The sequence below is a fragment of the Lithobates pipiens genome, unplaced genomic scaffold (assembly GCF_037356315.1).
Source record: "Lithobates pipiens isolate NorthernLeopardFrog02 unplaced genomic scaffold, aLitPip1_a1.2 Scaffold_13, whole genome shotgun sequence".
NCBI classification, from domain to species: domain Eukaryota; kingdom Metazoa; phylum Chordata; class Amphibia; order Anura; family Ranidae; genus Lithobates; species Lithobates pipiens.
The window spans coordinates 162,217,638-162,237,310 of NW_027507718.1; the positions used below are offsets into that span (position 1 = coordinate 162,217,638).

At 42.9% G+C, this 19,673-nt stretch overlaps 1 protein-coding gene across 4 annotated transcripts in view; it reads right to left on the bottom strand.

Moving 5' to 3' along the window:
* CHAF1A (chromatin assembly factor 1 subunit A) overlaps window positions 1–19,673 on the bottom strand; it is a 623,099-nt gene that overhangs the window by 239,138 nt on the left and 364,288 nt on the right. For all 4 annotated transcript variants that reach the window (XM_077475776.1, XM_077475775.1, XM_077475778.1 and 1 more), the window contains one exon: window positions 2,956–3,057. In XM_077475776.1, the coding sequence (XP_077331902.1) occupies window positions 2,956–3,057 (102 nt within the window). The remainder of the gene's footprint in view (window positions 1–2,955; window positions 3,058–19,673) is intronic.

The following is a 19,673-nucleotide window of genomic DNA, read 5'->3' on the forward strand; positions in this document are numbered from 1 at the left end:
CCGCCGCAGACGCCCCGCCCCCCCCGTTGTGTTCTGGGAAACACACAGTTCCCAGAGACACAGCGGGGGACCATAAGAGACGCACATCGCGGGACCCTGGGACAGGTAAGTGTGATTTTATTAAAAGTCAGCAGCTGCAATATTAGTAGCTGCTGGCTTTTAATATTTTTATTTTAGGTGCAGAACCGCTTTAACCAAAATACATTACCAAACCTAAATTTGAAGACAGACTATATTCATTAACTTTATCTGCAGGGGCGGTGTTGCCAGGATCACTAAACACACCCTACAGCTACCTACTTTAGAGGTGGGCCTGGCACTCCCGCCTCCAAACTTACTATGTCACCTCACAACTGGCACACGCCCACTGGTAGTTTCATCCTGAGGCCAACAATGCAGCTGCTGCCCTGGAGGCAGCCATCCGCACCTCATATGAATCTCATACATTGTATGTCACTTAAGGGGAGGGAGGGGGTGAATGTCCTTGTCATGACTTTATGGATCTTTAGAATTTCTAAGTTGTTACTGGCTAATGCCCATACCATATACTCACCCAACGCCCCACTATGGGGAAACCCATGCCTATCAGAATTTTACCAAAGAACTGATGGGGGGCTACTGATTCAAAAAAGGGTTAAAAATTTCACACTTATTTAGGGATAATACATGCCACTTTTGCGGAATTCCAAAGGGACTTTGGTCTCCCACGCACGGCTTACTTTCAATACCTACAGATACGACACACTGCTGCTGCACAATTTGGTCTTCCCCACTTGAGAACCTATTGACTGACCCCTCCCACACCAAACTTGTTTCTTACTACAAAACTTTACTCCATGACTGACAGGCTTACAACCATTGAGCATAGATGGTGTTCTGACATGCCTGAGGTGATGGAGGCTGTCTGGAGGGAGGTTCTTCCCTTGCAGGTGTCCTCTGTAATTTCCTCAAGGGACAAGGTGATTCAGACCAAATTACTAAATAGATCCTATTTCACACCATGTTTATTATATAGACTGCAGAGATGGCATTCTCCCTTATGCTCTTGATGCGGAATAGCCAATACACATTCTTTCATCTAATGTGGGAATGTGATCTGATAAGGAAGTTCTGGTCAGAAGTTACGGCCTTCATAAGCTCTGTAGTCAAGATACTTAACATTTGCAATCCTCTTATATGTCTGCTAGGATACAATGACAAAGGTTTATCCACAAAATGTACAATCCTTTATACGTATATAGTGATGTTTTACACAAAAAAATAACCATGCACTGGAAATCTCAGTCCTTACCTACGAGAGAGTTCTGGCTCATTGTCAACCAAGCAACACCACTAAATCAGTTAATATACGAAGCTAGAGGGTGTCCGAAAAAATCCTGGGTCAACTCAGATAGCACCGTACCACCCGACCCTTGATACAGATTATAGTGACATTACAGTATGTGGGATACCAGGGAATGAACCCTGAATGGAGTAGATTGTGCTGATTGACACTACACCCTGTATGTTATTTTCTGGTTTATACCTGTATTGCATTATGATTGAAGAGATGTTTGCTCTGACTGTACATGTGTGAGTGATTGGGAAAAGTGATCTCTAATGCCACCGGTAGCCCATGCTCCCTACAGTTAGAACACACCCACTTTAAAATGGTTAAAACATGAAAGAATTAAAAGAGTTAACCTTTTTAAATAAAAAAAAGTGTGTTCCTTGGGTGTGTTCTAACTGTAGGGAGGATGGTCTACCAGTGACATTACAGAGATCACTGTTCCCAATCACTGGGAACAGATCTGACATGTCACTAGGCAAAACAGGGAAATGCCTTGTTTACATAGGCAGTCCCCCATTCTGCCTGTGTACAAGGCAAGTGCAGGCCGCCGGCAGAGATAGAGTTCGCCCGAACTGCGTGCACACTCCCAAAACAGCGCCTGTGTGAGCCGCCATACAGCTACGGCGATTCGCAAAGGAGTACTGTCTCCATATAACAACGGCGGGCAGTCGGGAAGAGGTTAAAAGCACAATAATCATGTGGGGAAAAAAACTAAGAAAAATAAAAAAAAAATGTGTTGGGTTCCAAGTCCTGCATTGAAAGGAAGAGCAGAGTTTTGAGCCCGTGTAGTGTTGAGGTGCTCTTCCTTTTGAGGAGGAAGAAGCTCCCTCTAGGCGAGGGACGTTGGACTTTCATATGTAGAATTAAGACCTTTTCTCCTTTGAAATCTTTGATAAATTTGTCAAGTGTATCTCCAAAGAAATATAGTCCTTCAAAAGGCACACGTAAAGGGCATCTTTACCGGCAGCTTCAGCTTATCAAGTAATCACAAAATTCTGTGCAGAAAGTCAAGCAATTCCTGTTTGCAGAGCTGGGCCTGCGAAAGTAGAAATAGCATCTAAGTTTCAAACTTTGCCGCATTGTTGACGTCAGTGGGAGGAATAGTGTCCTATACTTGGTATCATTTGAAGAAATTCTGCCACATAGTTGGTGTCAGTGGGAGGAATACCATCACATTTTTGGTATCAGTGGATGGAATAATGCCCCAAGGGCCAGATCAAAGGCAAACAGCTGCATTCGTCCCCCCAGGCCACAGTTGGGAGACCGCTGATCTAGCCTAATCTACCTAGGACTGTTGCTTGAATTTAGTGAAGCATAACCTTTAGGAGACTAAGTGAAAATAAACAGGGTTGGAGGTGGTGCCTTGATCCCTGGGGCATCGCCATAAGTATTTTGTGCTTAGTGTATTCTCTCAAACTGATGGCAAGTATAACCCATGTATTAGTCAGAAATATGAATAGTTGTGCCCCTCAAAGCACAAAGGAAGTGAGTTTTATATTAAAATAAACTACTTTTTTTTTTTTTTTTTTTTTTACTATAAAAGTGCCCCTTTCACAATCAACTAATGTTAAAATATAATGCAAAAAGCTACTCTTTTCGGACACCGGTTGACAGTTGAGCTTCACCTCATCAGAAACACCCCCTTCATCCTCTGACAAGTAACCATGTGGAACAAAGAATCCATCATCATCATCATCCTCTTCCTTGAGATCTTCATCATCCTCATCCTGAAAACACAAACATAGAACTCTATGTTAGTTACGTTAAAGACAATCTTTCTCTTAAAGACAATCAGACTAAACATTTATTCAATGCATCAAAGAATGTTTTAAGAGGATCATACGCCACTATGAAAAATTTTAATTTCACAAGGTAAGTGGCCTCAGATAATAGGATTTTTTTTGTACTCACCGTAAAAAACCTTTTCTCTGTAATTCACCGACCAACACAGCTCCTCTCTTAGCCATTGGGTTTTTATGCTTTATTACTAGGAGATACTAGACAGTTGTAATACAACACTCAGAACTCTTAGTTCCACCCAGGGCATGGTCCCTTGGGCAACAACCCTCCAGCCTGCCATGCAGTCATCAGTATGTCAACAAGCAGTATAATCAAAAGATAAAAAGGAGGGGCGGGTGCGGTGACGGTCGGCGAATTACAGAGAAAAGGATTTTAGGGCGAGTACAAAAAAATCCTATTTTCTCTTATATTCACTGACCAACACAGCTCTCAGTCATTAGGACATCCCCCAAGCAGTACCAAACGAGGGGTGGGAAACGGCATAGAAAACTTCATTCACCATGGAAAGTGGGAACAAGTGAAACTTTACCCACAAAAGCAACAGTGTGTGGAGAAATCCAGCACAAAACCAGGGTACCCTCAACAGGAGTGACTACCTACCACAACCACAAAAACTGCGGAATGTAATGCAACAGGCCATTAACTTAACGGTACTGTGTTATCGAAAAACAGGAAAAAATAAAATATATTGCATAATTAACTGCAAATACACGGCTTCCTGCAAAAGTTTGCAGCCAAAACAGGCATCAGCCGATGCACTGACGTCTACCTTGTAGAACTTGGTAAACGCGTGGACAGACAAGCAGGTCGCCACTTTACGCACCTGATCAACAGACGCTTGATGTCGGCAGGCCCAAGACGTTCCGACTGCCCTTGTGGAGTGGGCCGTGACCGGAAAGGAGGGCACCTGCCCCTTCAAGGCGTAGGCTTGTACTACAATCTGTCTGATCCACCTGGAAATGGTGGCCGACGAGACTGCCAAACCTCTCTTGGGAACCAGCCATCGAAACAAAAAGCGAATCTGACTTCCGAAAGGGAGCAGTGGTAGACAAATACACCTTTAGAGCCCGAACCACGTCCAGAGTGTGAAAGGCCACCTCCTTAGGGTGTTTTGGCTTAGGACAGAGATAGTAATACAGTGTCCTCAATATGAAAAGCCGAGACCACTTTCAGTAGAAAAGACTGTTGCAACACCACCTTATTATTGTGGATAACCAGAAAAGGCGACTTGCAAGACAAGGCCGCCAGTTCCGAAACCCTCCTGGGAGCACGGATGCCATCCTCTCTCCTAACAGGCAGGATGTAGGCCTTCCAGGTACGAGGGTTTATCTTCCAGGAAGAAGATTTTCGTCCCCTTAACATAGTTGGGAACACCGAGTCAGACAGACCCCGGTTCCTCAACACCTGTCTCTTAATAGCCACGCCGTTAAGGCCAGCGATGGTAAAGCAGGATGGAGCATCGGACATTGAGACAGAAGGTCCTTTTGCAACGGCAATCACCAGGGAGCGTCTGCCACCAGATGCACCATTTCTGCGTGCCAAGGACTCTGAGACCAATCTAGGGCAACCAGTATTACTGGGATCCCCTCAGCTTCCACTCTGCGAAGCAGGCTTGGTAACAGTTTCAGTGGAGGAAGGGCGTAGATCAGCTTGTACTGATCCCGCAGAGCCACCAGCGCATTAGATGCATCTGCCCATGGATCTCTTGTCCTGGACATGAATCGTGGCACCTTCTGATTGAGACGGGAGGCCAGAAGATCCACGTCTGGTGTGCCCCACCTCAGAGTAACCTGAATATCTCCGGATGCAACGGCCATTCTCCTGGGTCCAGCATCTGGCGACTTAAATAGTCCGCCTGGCATTTCTCCACTCTCGGGATGTAAATGGCCAACAGGGAGGGTACGTGTCGCTCTGCCCACCAAAGTGTGTTAGTGACCTCCCGTGCAGCAGCTGAGCTTCATGTTCCCTCTTGGTGATTGACGTATGCCACAGCAGTGGCACTGTCTGACTGGATCCTCATCGACCAAGTGGAGAGGCATAGCCTGATCATTCTCAACTCGAGCAGATTGATCGGCAACTTGGATTCTTCCATTGACCAGAGGCCCTGAGCAAACTGAACCCCCATCACTCCACCCCAGCCGGATAGGCTGGCATCCGTTGTGATTACTGTCCACTTCAAAGGCAGGAACAATTTCCCAGACTGAATCACCGGGGACCTCAGCCACCAGATCAGTGAGTCTGACTGACTGGCTCACCTGGACCCGACGATCCAGGGACAACTGAGATTTGTGCCATTTTGTCAAAATCTCTTTCTGCAGGACTCTGGTGTGGAACTGGGCATAAAGTACTGCCTCGAAGGAACTAGGCATAAGGTACTACCTCGAAGGAGGCTACCATGAGACCCAGAACTCGCATGCAAAAGTGGAGCGACGATCACTTGCGGCTCATAAGCAGTTTTACCGCAGATCTGAGAATCTGCAGTTTGTCTGAACGGAGAAAAACGCTTGCTTCCATGGAGTCCAGCAGCAAGCCTAGGTACTCCAGACAAAGGGTCGGTACAATCACCAACTTTAGGTTCAACAGCCACCCAAATTCTTGTAGGATCTGCATGGTGATCGCCACATCCTCCTCTAATTCTGAGGTGGAAGATGCCCTCAGGAGATCATATAGGTATCTCACAATCGCGATCCCACATTGCTGCATCAACACCAAAACTGAAGCCAATACCTTGGTAAAGACTAGGAGGGCTGATGCCAGACCAAAAGGAAGAGCCACAAACTGGTAGTGGGCTTCCCTGACTGTAAACCACAAACTTTTTTTTAATGCCAAAGGCATATAGATAAGTGCAGGTACGCATCCTGATTGTCCAAGGACGCTAGGGAGTCCCTTTGATGGAGTGCAGCGACTATTGAGCAAACTGATTCCATTCTGAACCTCTGCACTTTTACAAAGTGATTGAGGGCTTTTAGGTCCAAGATTGGACATACCCCTTCCTTCTTGGAAACTACAAACATATCGGAGTAGAATCCCTGGAAAGGTTCCGATTCCAGAACCGGTACAACCAACCGGCGATTTAGCAGGTCCCTTACTGCCCCCAAGAGGGCCTCCCGGCTAACTGGGGATATGGGTACGCTGGAAAGGGGAGAATCTGTTTGGCGGCCAAGAGAGAAACTCCATGTTGTAGCCTGTGGAAATCAGATCGCAGACCCATTGGTCGGATAACCGAGAGGACCACCAGGCTGCAAACTCCCGAAGACGACCCTCACCCGAGAAATGGGTGGGGGCAAACCTTCATACGGTAGCACCTTTGTTCGCATGCTTATTAGGCTTGCGGTTCCAGGGACGCTTTTGACCATCCGTGGGCATCCTGTCGGGCTGGAGACATTTTGTCGAAGCACCGGGCGGACGAAAAAGCTGCTGTGAGCGGAAAAAAGAGGGCCCTTGCCTACGGCGTGGCTCCTTAGCTTTCCTGGCCTGTGGGAGTAGAGTACTCTTAACCAGAGTGGCATTTTTAATAATGTCATCCAACAAGGCAAGGGGAGATCCGTCAGGGCTTTCTTGGATGCCTGGTCAGCAGACCAGCATTTTAGCCAAATTAGGCGCCTCAGCACCACAGCTGACACTGAAGCCCTGAACAGGGGGAGCGTATCCAGGGCCGCGCCACAAACGTACTTAAGGCCTTGCACTAGTTGGTCTGTTAGTTCCTTTTTTTTTTTTAAATACTTTATTTCTCTGCAGGAATACATGACAAAGATCACTAAAAAAATTACATATAACAACTTATCAAATCAATTTTCAAAACAAAAACATATTTTAACCAATGATGCACAGTACATTCCTGCCAAAAAAAAAAATTCTCATTATAAACAACATTACAATAACAATTCCCCCTCAACAACCCTCTGCTCCAAGGCCCTAGATCCCGTGAGGGACTTATAGAACCGAGGAGAGAGAAAAAAAAAAACACAGGGAATCCCAAATCAAATAAATAGGTATAAATATATTGCCCCTACCGACAGGGGGACCAGTGCCACATCACTTACTAGCTATTACTCTAATTCCTCTCCAATCAGCCCTTTCCCTTCCTCGGATTGTAAAAATGACTCCCATGGAGCCTAAAACTTGCAGTAGACATTCCCTTTCCTCCAAAGGCATAGGGATCAATTTTTCCATGATCCCAATTCTTACTTTATTTAACCAATTAGAGATTCGAGGTGTCCCTGGCTTTCAAACATATGGTGATTCAGCTTTTGGCTGCATTCACCAAATGGCATAGCATCGAGTTCTTATATCTCTCTAAAGGAATTTGTGAGCATTGTAATAAGAAAAAAGCTGGGTCTTCCAGGATCTGGTAATCACTAAATAATTGAGAAATTCTCTGAACTTCTTTTCAAAACTGTCTAATTACTGGACAAAACCAGAAAATATGGGCTATGGTGCCTTTCTCCTTACACCCCCAACACCTATCCGACATTTCTGAAGAGAATTTATTCATTCGAGATGGGGTGTAATACCAACGCATTAGTACTTTATAATTTAATTCCTGTATCTTAGTACATCTAGATGATTTAAAAGTTAAATATATTTTCTGCCGTTGGGATGGTGTAAAAGATTGTTCAAGGTCCCTTTCCCACTTATCTAAACTCGATATACCAAAATCCTCAGAAGGTGCTGTTAACGCATATCTTAGAGATAATATGGGAGAGGGGTTCACTCTCCCCACAGTACTTCTCAAACTTAGTGAGTGGTCGACCATACCCTTCGGCGGGTCCCAATGTTTCAAGAAAATGTTTAACTTGTAACGCCTGCCAGAAGGGTAAATCGTATTGTCCTCCTAATCGCGCTAACATTTCTTTTGATGGCCACTTACCAAACCTCAAAGTGTGAGGCCTGGAAACTTTTTTTTTTAATTTCCCAAATGTTCCCGATTCCAAACCGGGAGGGAAATTTGGATTCCCCAAAATAGGAAACAGAGGGGAATCTGGTGATGAAAATTTGGGGATCCGAGTAAACTTCGCACCCATACGAAGGTTAGGTCCTATTAACCTCCCTGGCGGTACGATTATTTCGGATTTTAGGTGCTAAAAGCGGTACCATTATTTTGCATGAAAATTTGGCGTTTTATATTGTAGTCCTGTAATTCTTAGGAATAACTCTCTTAAATCTGTCCAAACCAGAGTCTAGCAGACATCCCGGGTATGAAAGTTTGAAAAATGAAATAATAAATTATAATATAATAACTATAAATAATTGTACCAAATAATAATATAACAATAATAAAAATTATTCAATAATGTAATCAAATCAAAAACAATGAAATTTGCTCAGTTGCAGAATTGTCACTGTCATTACTTTTCAGGATTTGATGACGGATCTCCCCACAAATCGCTATCGCTCAATTCTGCGAGTGATTCTAATTTATTATCGCTGTTTTCTAGCTGGTCTAAAATCACTTGATGTAAAATGACAGTTTGGTTGCTATGGACAATCTCCAGTTTCCAGGCATAAAGCACAGTTTTTAGTATATAAAACTGCATGCAGGACACTGGGCAGACCACTAGGGACAAAGGGGATGTGAAATATTTACATACAGCAATGTAATCTGTAAGATTACATTATACTGTATGTATACTGTGTGTTTCACTTTTTGAATTTGGCGCTGATCTCCGTCCCCGTGCGTCGCAACGCTCGCAGGGCACGGATATCGGCTTCGTGATAGATCGAGCGAGGCACGGCTCGCTCGTACAGCGGGGAGACAACGCTGGATCCGAGGGAGAAGGTAAGTAAACCTCCTCCTGGATCAAGCGATGCGGTCCCGAGTCTGGCTCGGGGTTACCGCTAATGGTACAAAAATTCCACCCCGAGCCAGACTCGGGAAGACCGTCAGGGGGGTTAAAGGATGTACTTTTAATATGCAGGGTAGCGCTGCATGGCACCATATAGCTCTGCCTAAGGGGATAGAGCTATGCTGTTCCAAGGCAATCCATCTTTTACTATCTCTATGGCGGCACCAGTCAATTCTACCTAACTGGGTAGCTTGATCATATTTATATAGATCAGGAGCCGCTATACCATCCGCCTCTTTAAATAGCGTTAAATTCCTATTAATCCTTGGCAGTTTACTTGCCCATATAAATTTTGCAAACACTATTCAAGTTTTACTAAAGAAGGTGGGTGGAATCGAGATAGGCAACGCCTGGAACAAATAGAGAAATTTTGGCACTATATTTTCAAAATATTACATCTTCCGAACCAGGAATGTGAGGCTTTACTCCATTCATCTAGCAATATGCTAACTTCCCTTAGTAAAGGTGGAAAATTTAGGGCATATACATCTATTAAATTAGGTGGAATCTGTAACCCTAAATATTTCAAGAAAAAAAAGGGTAGGGTGCGCTATGGGAACAAAATTTTTTAGGAAAAAATATACTTAAGTCGCTTATGATTAAGTCGCATGTAAGGGGCTGCCACTACCAAAAAATCCCAACCTAAAAGGTTGGAGAAACATAAATATCAAGGTGATAGTTATGGCGCTTTCCTATGGCTATGCAAGAAATCGCATACTAAAATATCTTAAAGTGCTAGTGTTGCATGTTCTAATATGTTAGATCACAATTCAAAATACTGAAAATGTAAAGGAAACATTTGAAAATTAATAAAATTGATAACTGTGCAAAAAAGTGCAAAAAAAGGTGCTTGCGTGCTATAGTGCAAGATACGTGCATTTACAGCCTATACATTTTAAATCATCTTCTTCCAACAACCATTTCAAAGTCAAAGAATATATATACACATTAAGAAAATTTCTTTGAAAATCACAAGATGCAAAAAACTGAAAACACAAAGTAAAACAAAAATGTTCAAAAGGACATTCGTGCAAAAAGGAGTTTTGGTTAAAGGATTTTTGCAAAAGTTCAAATAGAGGTGACTTGTGCCCAGTGCCTGGTGCGTTTTGAATCTCAACCGGTGCGTTTTTCCATGCCTAAAGCAAATTGCCACACTCACCAGCTCCCCTGCTCGTGCAGGTGTTAACTTGCATTCACAGTGTGAGCCCCTGTGTGGAGCTGGTCCGGTTGGTATTCAATTCCTCGTTTTTATAAAAGATATAGAACATCCATAGTGCAATATTGTTTTTAAAATTAGCGCCTTTATTGTATGTAAACAGATGGCTACTCACATAATAAAAATTGTTCGTAAGCATCACAGACCACCGCCGCCGCCTTGTGGGAGAGATTGTGTACGTTAGGCCACGCCCTACGCATTTTGTCATTAGACGTCGTCTGGAGCGGCCATCTTGGTGCACCTCTCTCTTAATATAGGGTGTAATGCCTGTACTGCGCGTGTGCAAAGGCGCCATATTAGTGTCTGGAATCAAACTTCAACACAGAAGGTCTGCACTTAGAACATTACATACGCCCCTGTTGTTTACTCTAAAACCTATTACACAGCGGCTCATTAAGCTCATATATGTCCGCGTGGCGGTGAATAAAGCAATACATGTATTTTGTATATTATGTTCCATCCATTATATATTGTTCATCTCTGGGACTCTCTATATTAATTTAGGTGACCATAACTTAATAATTTCCCTACAAAAATGTGACTAGGAATCTCATTCACCATTAGTGAGTATAAGGTAAGTAAATAAGTGGATATAGAGTCCAGGGGTGTGGAGACCGGAACCGTGCAAAAGGCCACCCTCAACAGTCTGACTCCGCTGTAAGGTACGCGACACATACACCAAAAGTGACCATAAATGTGAGATATAACACCTTACTTCTAACATCTTAGAATCGCATAGATTTATTACAACCTCTTAATTTAGAGCCTGTCCCTTCACCCCTAAATGTGTATGTGTTGCAATATATTTCTGGCCTATGCCATATTGCCCCACCCCAGCGCTCTACTACTCTCCCTACCCCTTTATCCCCCTAACTACTTGTCCCCAAGACCAACCCACATGGTCTACTCTCTAGGTGTATAATCTGTCCACCTCCAAATGAGTGCAGTGCACCTATTTTCCCAATTAATTTACATTTGACCCTTAAAATAATCTGGTATACTTTTAAATCTATGTGTATATTATATATTTAAACCTATTCCATTTAAAAAAAAAAAAAAAGCCCACATAAGGAGGAAAACCAGGTAGAGAAAAACAAAGGAAGGCACATTTAAATAATGACTATTCAAATAATCCCTCATTATATTACCTACAAGGACCTAACATACGATTTTTAGTTTAAAAAAAAAAAAAGGGAGAGCGGAAGGAAAATGGGAGAAGAGGGGGGAGTGTATATAGTAGAATAGAGTATATATATATATATATATATATATATATATATATATATATATATATATTTTATTATAAAGAATACATTTATCCTTAGTTCATACTTGCCAGAGCCCTTTACTTAAGGGAGGGGGGGGGGTGTGAATAATACATACATATCCCAATTCCCTTATAACACAATGTCCCTGGGATGGGAGCCTACACCCACTGACCTTAAAGCTCCCTCTTTTAGCTGTCTTTTCTTTATTGGCTGAAGCCAGTCCTGCACCTTACAGCGATCAACTCCCAAAAAAAGAAAATAGGACCGGTAAATCCTTTGGAGACATAAGCAAGAAGGAGGCTGACCCCCTTCTAACCATCAGGGATATTGGATACCCCCAGCGGTAAGTGCCCCCTGATAACTTTATCTTCTCCAGTAGTGGGCGCAATTGCGCCCTTCTCTGTAGAGTGGCACGTGATAAGTCCGGTAAAATACTGATCTTGACTCCTTCATATAGTAACGGGCCTATTTCCCATGCTTTCCGACGAATCATCTCCTTATGTGCATATCTGTGTAGGTGTCCAATTACATCTCTAGGTCTAGACGGGTCTATTGAACGTGGGCCAGGGGCTCCATGTAGCCTGTCAAATTCAATTTCTTTTGGAGCAGTGCTGATCCCTAATTTTTGACATACATTAACCACAGTTCCATATAGTTGATCCTCCTGAATATTTTCTGGGATACCTCTAAATTTGAGGTTGTTCCTCCTACTCCAATCAGCAGCCTCCAATTTTAATTGTATTAAGGATGCCTGAGCTATCTGCTCTATTTCTAATTTAGATACCCTTTCCTCCAGACTATTGACAGCAGATGTATCCACGTTTACCCTGTCAGGGCTTGTACCTCGGACCGTACTAACTGCATTTCCCTTCTGTGCCCCTCTTCCAAACGGGATACCAGGGCCTCCATTTCTAAGAGAGGTGGGAGTGCCTGCATAATTGTTCTCAAAGCCTCTCTCTTGACGGGTTGGTAAGGCCTGTATTACTGACCTAAAGTCCATGTCCTCTGTAAACAGGTCCATTGCTCCCCGACCTCCTACCTCCATCCCTCCTTCCACATTCTCTTGTACCTCTACTATGTTTGGGGTTAACGGGAGACTCATCCTAGGTGCCGCCCTTGAGATCTCAATGCCAGCCATCTCCCTGGTTTAAAGCATAGACCGAGCTGTAGCCGCACTTGTTTGCGGGAAGAAGCTTTTAATCTCCTGCTGAGTAAAGTCCTTTTGTGCAGATTTTACCTCTCTTTTTCCTTGCGCCATGCATCCCCCAGCAAAGGGGCTGGATACAGATATTATTATTATTGGTGATCAATAAATTAATACAGTCCCAGCTTCACCTACAGCCACTCCACAGCGTCTCTTTTCTACCTTTACTTCCATCACCACTTTCACTTCCCTGTACACATCCCCATTTCTTCACTTTATTTCCTTACAATATCAATTTATAACAGTCTTATTTACAGCGGGGGTTAGTACAGCAGGGGTGAAGCGTTCACACACTACATGCTGCGGGTGATCCAGATAAGATCTATTGAAGGGCAAGAGGATAGGAGGTAAGAGAAGGGAAGGGTGGGCAAACGGGATGGGGCAGATGGGATGAGAGATGGAGCGATAAACACCTTCCTGGTTAGTAGGTAAATTCAGTAGCTTTCAATAGATTACCAGTCCCAGCTGCCGATCCGACATTACATTTCTTGCAGCTTCACATGCTCCACATGACGCTGCGCGCCATACCCCCCCACCTCCGCCTCCACTTCCTCTTTTACTTCTCCGCTGCTTCTCTGCTTCTCCGCTCCTCTGCCTCACCTTCTCCGATTACAAGCTTGGCTGCATTAACCTGCATTCAACCTGTATCAGCCTCAGTCACACCGGTAATGCTGCGGGAATTACGGGAATAGCGGAAGATAGCTGCCTTTGTGCTGTAAACGCTAGAGGGGATACCGGAGTGCTCTGTTCAGATCTAACTACACCCACACTGCCATCACCATGCCACGCCCCCCCGGAAACGCATCCGGTCTGTTTCACGCAGACAGGGGAGGCCTGTTGCTCTCCCAATTCGCGGTGCAAAACTTTTGCCCACTCAGTGTCTGCGACACCAGTGCAGTGCAGATGACAGTACAGGTCGCACGACTGAGCCCACAACAGTAAACGAACGAGCCACCGCCTCAGCCTTCCTGTCCGTGGGATCCTTGAATGCAAGAGTCCCCTCAACCGAGATCGTGGTTACTTTGTTTAACCTGGATACTGGATTTTTTGAGAAGGCTTTCCTCAAAGGGGCAACGCACCGCCATGTATTTGGGGACCGAAAAGGTCCGTTGTGGGCGAACCCATTCATTGTAAATGAACTTGTGAAAATAGGTCAGATACGGGAACACCTTAGGTGAACGTGCTGGCTTGCGGGACCCAAAAGGGAGCGGTGCATCAACAGAGGGATCCGCTGGCTCCTGACTAGTCAACTCCTGATCAATACAGGGAAGACTACTTGCCTCGGCATACTGTGACGCAGACATCAGTAAGCCCAGCATATGTACGCCCCGGAGCATAAGCTCACCGACCACCTCTGGAGCTGAGGTATGTCGTGGCCTGCCGAGCCGTAGCTACGACCTGCACACGCTCGATGGCCGGACTGGGGAGACTACAAGGATAAGTGAACCAGCCTGTCACCCAGCTGGCTGTTGATAGAAGATCACAGGATCATTCATCTTGCGCAAAAAGCCAAGCTTCTGCATCAAAAAAGGTCTCCTCACTATTTCTGCCTGAGCAGGCTGTGTGGTTGTGGCCTAGGGACCGCCCCATGGGTGGAACTAAAGTTCTGAACTATTGTATTACAACTTTGCCTAGTAATCTCCGGTGGTAGAGATGACAACCCATTTTGTTACAGAGGGGAGCTGTGTCGGTTGGTGAACATAAGAGAAAAATGAACCGTTCAAAAGACTCATTCTGAATCACAGATTAAACGTTGGGGTGTTTGCTTTCCAAAATGGGGTAATTTGTGGGCAATTTCATTGTCCTGGTGCTCCAGGGCCTTCAAAAGTGGACTAGGTGGTTGAGAAATGAGATGTGTCATTTTTGCTCATAGAACGTCTGAAGGTGCTACTTAAATTTTGGTCCTCTGTATGTGGCCATGCTGTGTAAAAGTCTCACGCATGTCGTATTGCCATACTCGGGAAGAGTAGCAGAATGTATTTTGGGGTGTAATTTGTTGTATGCATATGCTGTGTGTGAGAAATAACCTGATAATTTTTAAAAATAAAATAAAACAAAAACTTAATTTTGCAAAGAATTTTGGGGAAAAAATGACAACTTAAAAAAACTCACCATGCTTGCTACTTAATACCCTTAATGTCTACTTTCTAAAAAGGGGTCATTTGGGGGTTATTTGTACTTTCCTGACTTGTTAGCGTCTCAAGAAATGATACCTGATGTACTGAAGGTCTGATCAGATGTGATCAATTTTCAGTGATTGGCACCATAGTTTGTAGACTCCATAAAACTTTCACAAAGACTAAATAAAATACACTAATCTTGGTTATTTTTACCAAAGATATGTAGCAGTATAAATTTTGGACAAAATTTAAGAAAATTGCTAATTAGCAAAATGTTATGACAAAGAAAAATACATTTTTTCCACAAAATGTACTATTTATAGCACACAATAAAAAACCCACTAGTGGTTAAATACCACTAAAAGAAAGCTCTATATGTGTGGAAAAAAGGACGCAAGTTTCATATGGGTACAGTGTTGCATGACTGAGTAATTGTCATTCAAACTGTGAGCACTGAAAGCTGAAAATTGGCCTGGTCAGGAATGGGGTGTAAGTGCACTGTATTGAGGTTAGAGGTCGACCGATATATCGGCCGGCCGATATTTGCCGTTTTTTTAATAATCGGCATCGGCCGATTGTGCTGATAAAAAGCCGATTTAGAACTACAGCGGGACTTTGAAATGACTTCTGTATAGAAGTCAGTGTGAGTTGCCTGAGTCGTCATAGCAACACTTTCCTCCTCTCTAGGCAGACTGCCAAGAAAAGAACAAAATGATACAATGTTTACACTTGAATGAATGAAGTCATCTCTGTGTGTAGAAGTTCTCAGTTTAACCATTTAAAGACTAAATCTTTTCTGACACTTGTTGCTTACAAGTAAAAATCCTGTATTTTCTGCCAGAAAATCATTTAGACCCCCCAAAAATTATATATATTTTTTTAGCAGAGATCCTAGGGAATAAAATAGCGGTTGTTGCAATATTTTATGTCACACGGCATTTGCACAGAGGTCTTTCAAATGCATTTTTTTGGGAAAAAAATACACCATTTAAAAATAAAATAAAACAGTAAAGTTAGCCCATTTTTTTTTTTTTCGTCCAAAAGTTTTGACTACCTGTTTTTATTTAATACATAGGTTTTTTTTTTTTTTATCTAAATCATACATACATGTAAACTGATTGGAGGTTTGTTTTGTTTAATAAATGTTTAAATGTAAGAAATTTTCTGTATCACTTATGAAGGCTGCTTTCACACTGGAGCGTTGATGGTAAAACGCAAGTTTTAGCGGCTCTTTACCATCATTTTAGCGGTGCTATTTGGCTGCTAGTGGGGCACATATAACCCAGCTAGCGGCCAAGGAAGAGGTTAAATGCGCCCATGAAGCACTGCTGCCAAATCGCATTGCATGCGCTTCGGCAGCGGTGCCCATTCATATCAATGGGCAGGAGTGGTGGAGGAGCGGTATACACCACTCCAAACGTGCTGCTTGCAGGACTTTTTTTTTTTAAGATCCTGCCAGCGCATCGCCTCAGTGTGAAAGCACTCTGTCTTTTTGCAGGCACTTTACAAGCGCTATTTTTAGCCCAAAAGCGCCTGAAAAACGCCCCAATGGGAAAGGTGTGTTAGATCAAGGGGGATTAAAAAAAATAATAATAAAAAAGGAAAAAAAAAAAAAAAAAAAATCGGCCTAACATATCGGCCCAAAAAAATCGGCATCATATCTCGGCTATCGGCCGCCATGATTTCTAAATATCGGCATCGGCCAGAGAAAAACCCATATCGGTCGACCTCTAATTGAGGTGGTTAAAGATATAGGATGATAGCTGGAACACAACTTTAGAACCTTATCAGGTTTGGGGAGCAGTGTGATAAATGCCTCTAAGGTATGAGGAGAAAACCCAATATCAGATATGCTATTAAACACCCCAAGCATAAATGGTTAAAATAGAATCCTTATAGACCCTATAGAATTTCGATGAAAATCCATCGGGGGCCAGGGCTTTTACCTGATGGCGTTTTAGTGATCACTTCCACTAATTCCTCAAGTGAAAAAGGGGAATCCAAAGAATTCCCACTACCTTGGTCTAGTGTTAGAATGGCAGTTTCAGAAACAAACTCCTGTATACGACGGCCAAGAGAGTCCGTATCAGAAGATGGGAGAGTAAGATTATACAAAGCTGTAAAATAGTCACAAAAAGTGTGACGGATCCGATCCCGCACTCCGAGTGAGTGCTTCCATCAGTATATCCCGCTTCCTCCAATCTGACTATCAGAGAGATGTATTCATTGCAGCTATGAGTATCTAAGTCTAGCCAAAAATAGCTTGTAGAATCTTGAAGCACACCAGGAATAACCTTTATTTGAGATCTCACACAAAATATATACAGTGGGGTGACTAAAACCTAACCTAATTAGCATGAACTAATTATCTAATCAACACTGGACTCATTCAATTGCAGGTTGATTAGCACAAACAAAATATTCTTTAGAATCTGTGTCAAGCCAGACTAGACTAATTTACATTATTCAAGACAACAGACAGGTGGCTGGAATGGATATTAGCATCTAAGAGTTTGTGTCCGAATAGTGTGATTCAGCCTATTGCCAACATGGCATTTACATATGCAGATTCTGTGCGTCTTGGGGGAGGGAGGGGGGGGGACACGGACCTGAATCCAAGTAAAACCATCTCAGGGGTCCCCAGGCATACAGCTCACAAACAGCACCATTCCCCCAAATGTGAGGGCTCATAATCACAATGCAAGAGGCTTGCATTCAGTCCCCTCCAAGAGACTCGGTCCCAGCTAGGTCTGTCACAAAAGGTCTTTTGGAGAGATAATAGATCTGAAGTGATTTCCCCAGATGGTAATGTAATACTAGGTATAAAGGTCGCTGAGGAACGGGGATGTCAAGACCTAGCCAATGGCCTCCCAGATTTATCTCCATATCAATACTTACCTAGAGCAAATTTATATTGGCTTCTACAATGGGAAACCTCCAAAGACTAACAAGGAAGACCATACCAAAGATATATCGGCCATAAGCTCTGGGGTTGGAGACCTTTTATGTGAAGTCTCCAACACCCGGAGCCTTGACAAAGCCTCCTGTATAGTTGCTGATTTTTCCTTTAAGTGGGCTCCATGTTGAATATACAATCCTCTTAATACAGCCTTCAGTGCCTCCCTCTCTATAGGTAATGGTGTCACATTGTGCTCAGCGATTAAGTTTTTAATCGCTACCAAAACTGCCTGATGACAATGGATCCGACATAAGGGTTTCATTTAGCCGCCATGTCCAATCAACCTGTGAGGTCTGGGGAGGTGAGTGATCCGACCATATAAAAGACCCAATATCCATAGTTGGATTCCATTCCAATAGCTGTGCTCCTGTAAAAAAATAATCTAGCCTACTAGGAATGGTGAACTGAAGAATGTGTGTAATCCCGCGTTTTAGGATTTAAAGTGCTCCATAAATCCACCAATCGACGTCTAAAGAACTCTTATTTTAAGAACTCTCAGCAGATTATAGGAGAAATTTGAACGCTGGGATGAGGTGTCCAATTCAGGTTCTAATACCAAATTAAGATCTCTACCTATAAGAATTGTGCCCTCTGCAAACTCTGACAAGAGCTGAAGATACTATATAGTTGCCGTTATTTGATCCTGATTAGGAATATAGAGGTAAGCAATCGTAAAAATCTATTCCATAGCCTAAGCTTAAGGAAGAGATACCAGCCATTAGGGTTGGTCATGTGCTCTATGGCCAGTATTGGTAAACGTTTATGAATAGCGATGGAGACTCCCCTACTTTTAGATGAGGACATGGTACTATGGAACCAACTTGAATAATATCTTCGTGAGCATGCTGGGATGCAGTTTACTTTAAAATGGGTCTCTTGAAACAACACGATATCTACCCTAGCTTTATGTAGGGCATATAAAATTTGACCTCTTTTTGATTGTTTATTAATACCCATAACATTATATGAGCAGAATTTTAATAGGGATGGTGATGATAGTTTGGTAGTCATTTCTTAAAATCCTGGCCAGATACCAAATCACAAAAAAAAAAAAAAAAAAGTGTATGTGCATGCATATTATATATATATATATATATATATATATATATATATATATATATACATATACATATACATATACACACACACACATATATATATATATATATATATATACACATACATATATATATACACACACACACACATATATATACACACACACACACACATATATATATACACACATACATACACGCCTTACAGCAAGTGTGGCGTACCACAGGACAAAGAAAAATTTTAAAAACTCATACCTGACCCTACCAGAGGGACGGTATACCTACAGGGGATAGCCAAAAAGAAGGCCCCCTGCTGGGACCCAGGAGAAAGATCAACTTTTATTATCAACAATGTATCAAAATTGATCAAAAAAGGTGAAATGGTACAGATCTGACAATCATAATCCCTTGATAGTTGATTAGGCCTTTCACTCGAGCTTTCCTCATAATCTCCTCTTTTACACTGAAATATTGCATTCGACATAGAATATCCCTTGGTTTAGCTGGGTCACGGTTTCATGGCCCCAAAGCCCGGTGAACCCTATTGAATTACAAGTTGACCGGCTCAGCTGGCACCAAAATAGCGATAAAAATACTTTACTGTTTCAGCTAGATCTTCACCCCCTGATGTCTCAGGTACCCCTCGGATTTGAATATTATTTCCGCTGATTGCGATTATCTTGATCCTCTATAAGGGAGTACAACGTTTTTGTATTTGAGCTTCATGACTATCTAGTCGCTGGTCCTGTACATGGATGGCGTCAGACAAAACTGCAACAGAGCCCTCTATCTCTGATATTTTAACCTGGGTTGTTTGTAAGTCAGTTTTAACCGCCTGGATATCAGTGTGATAGCCTTGCTCCAGACACTGT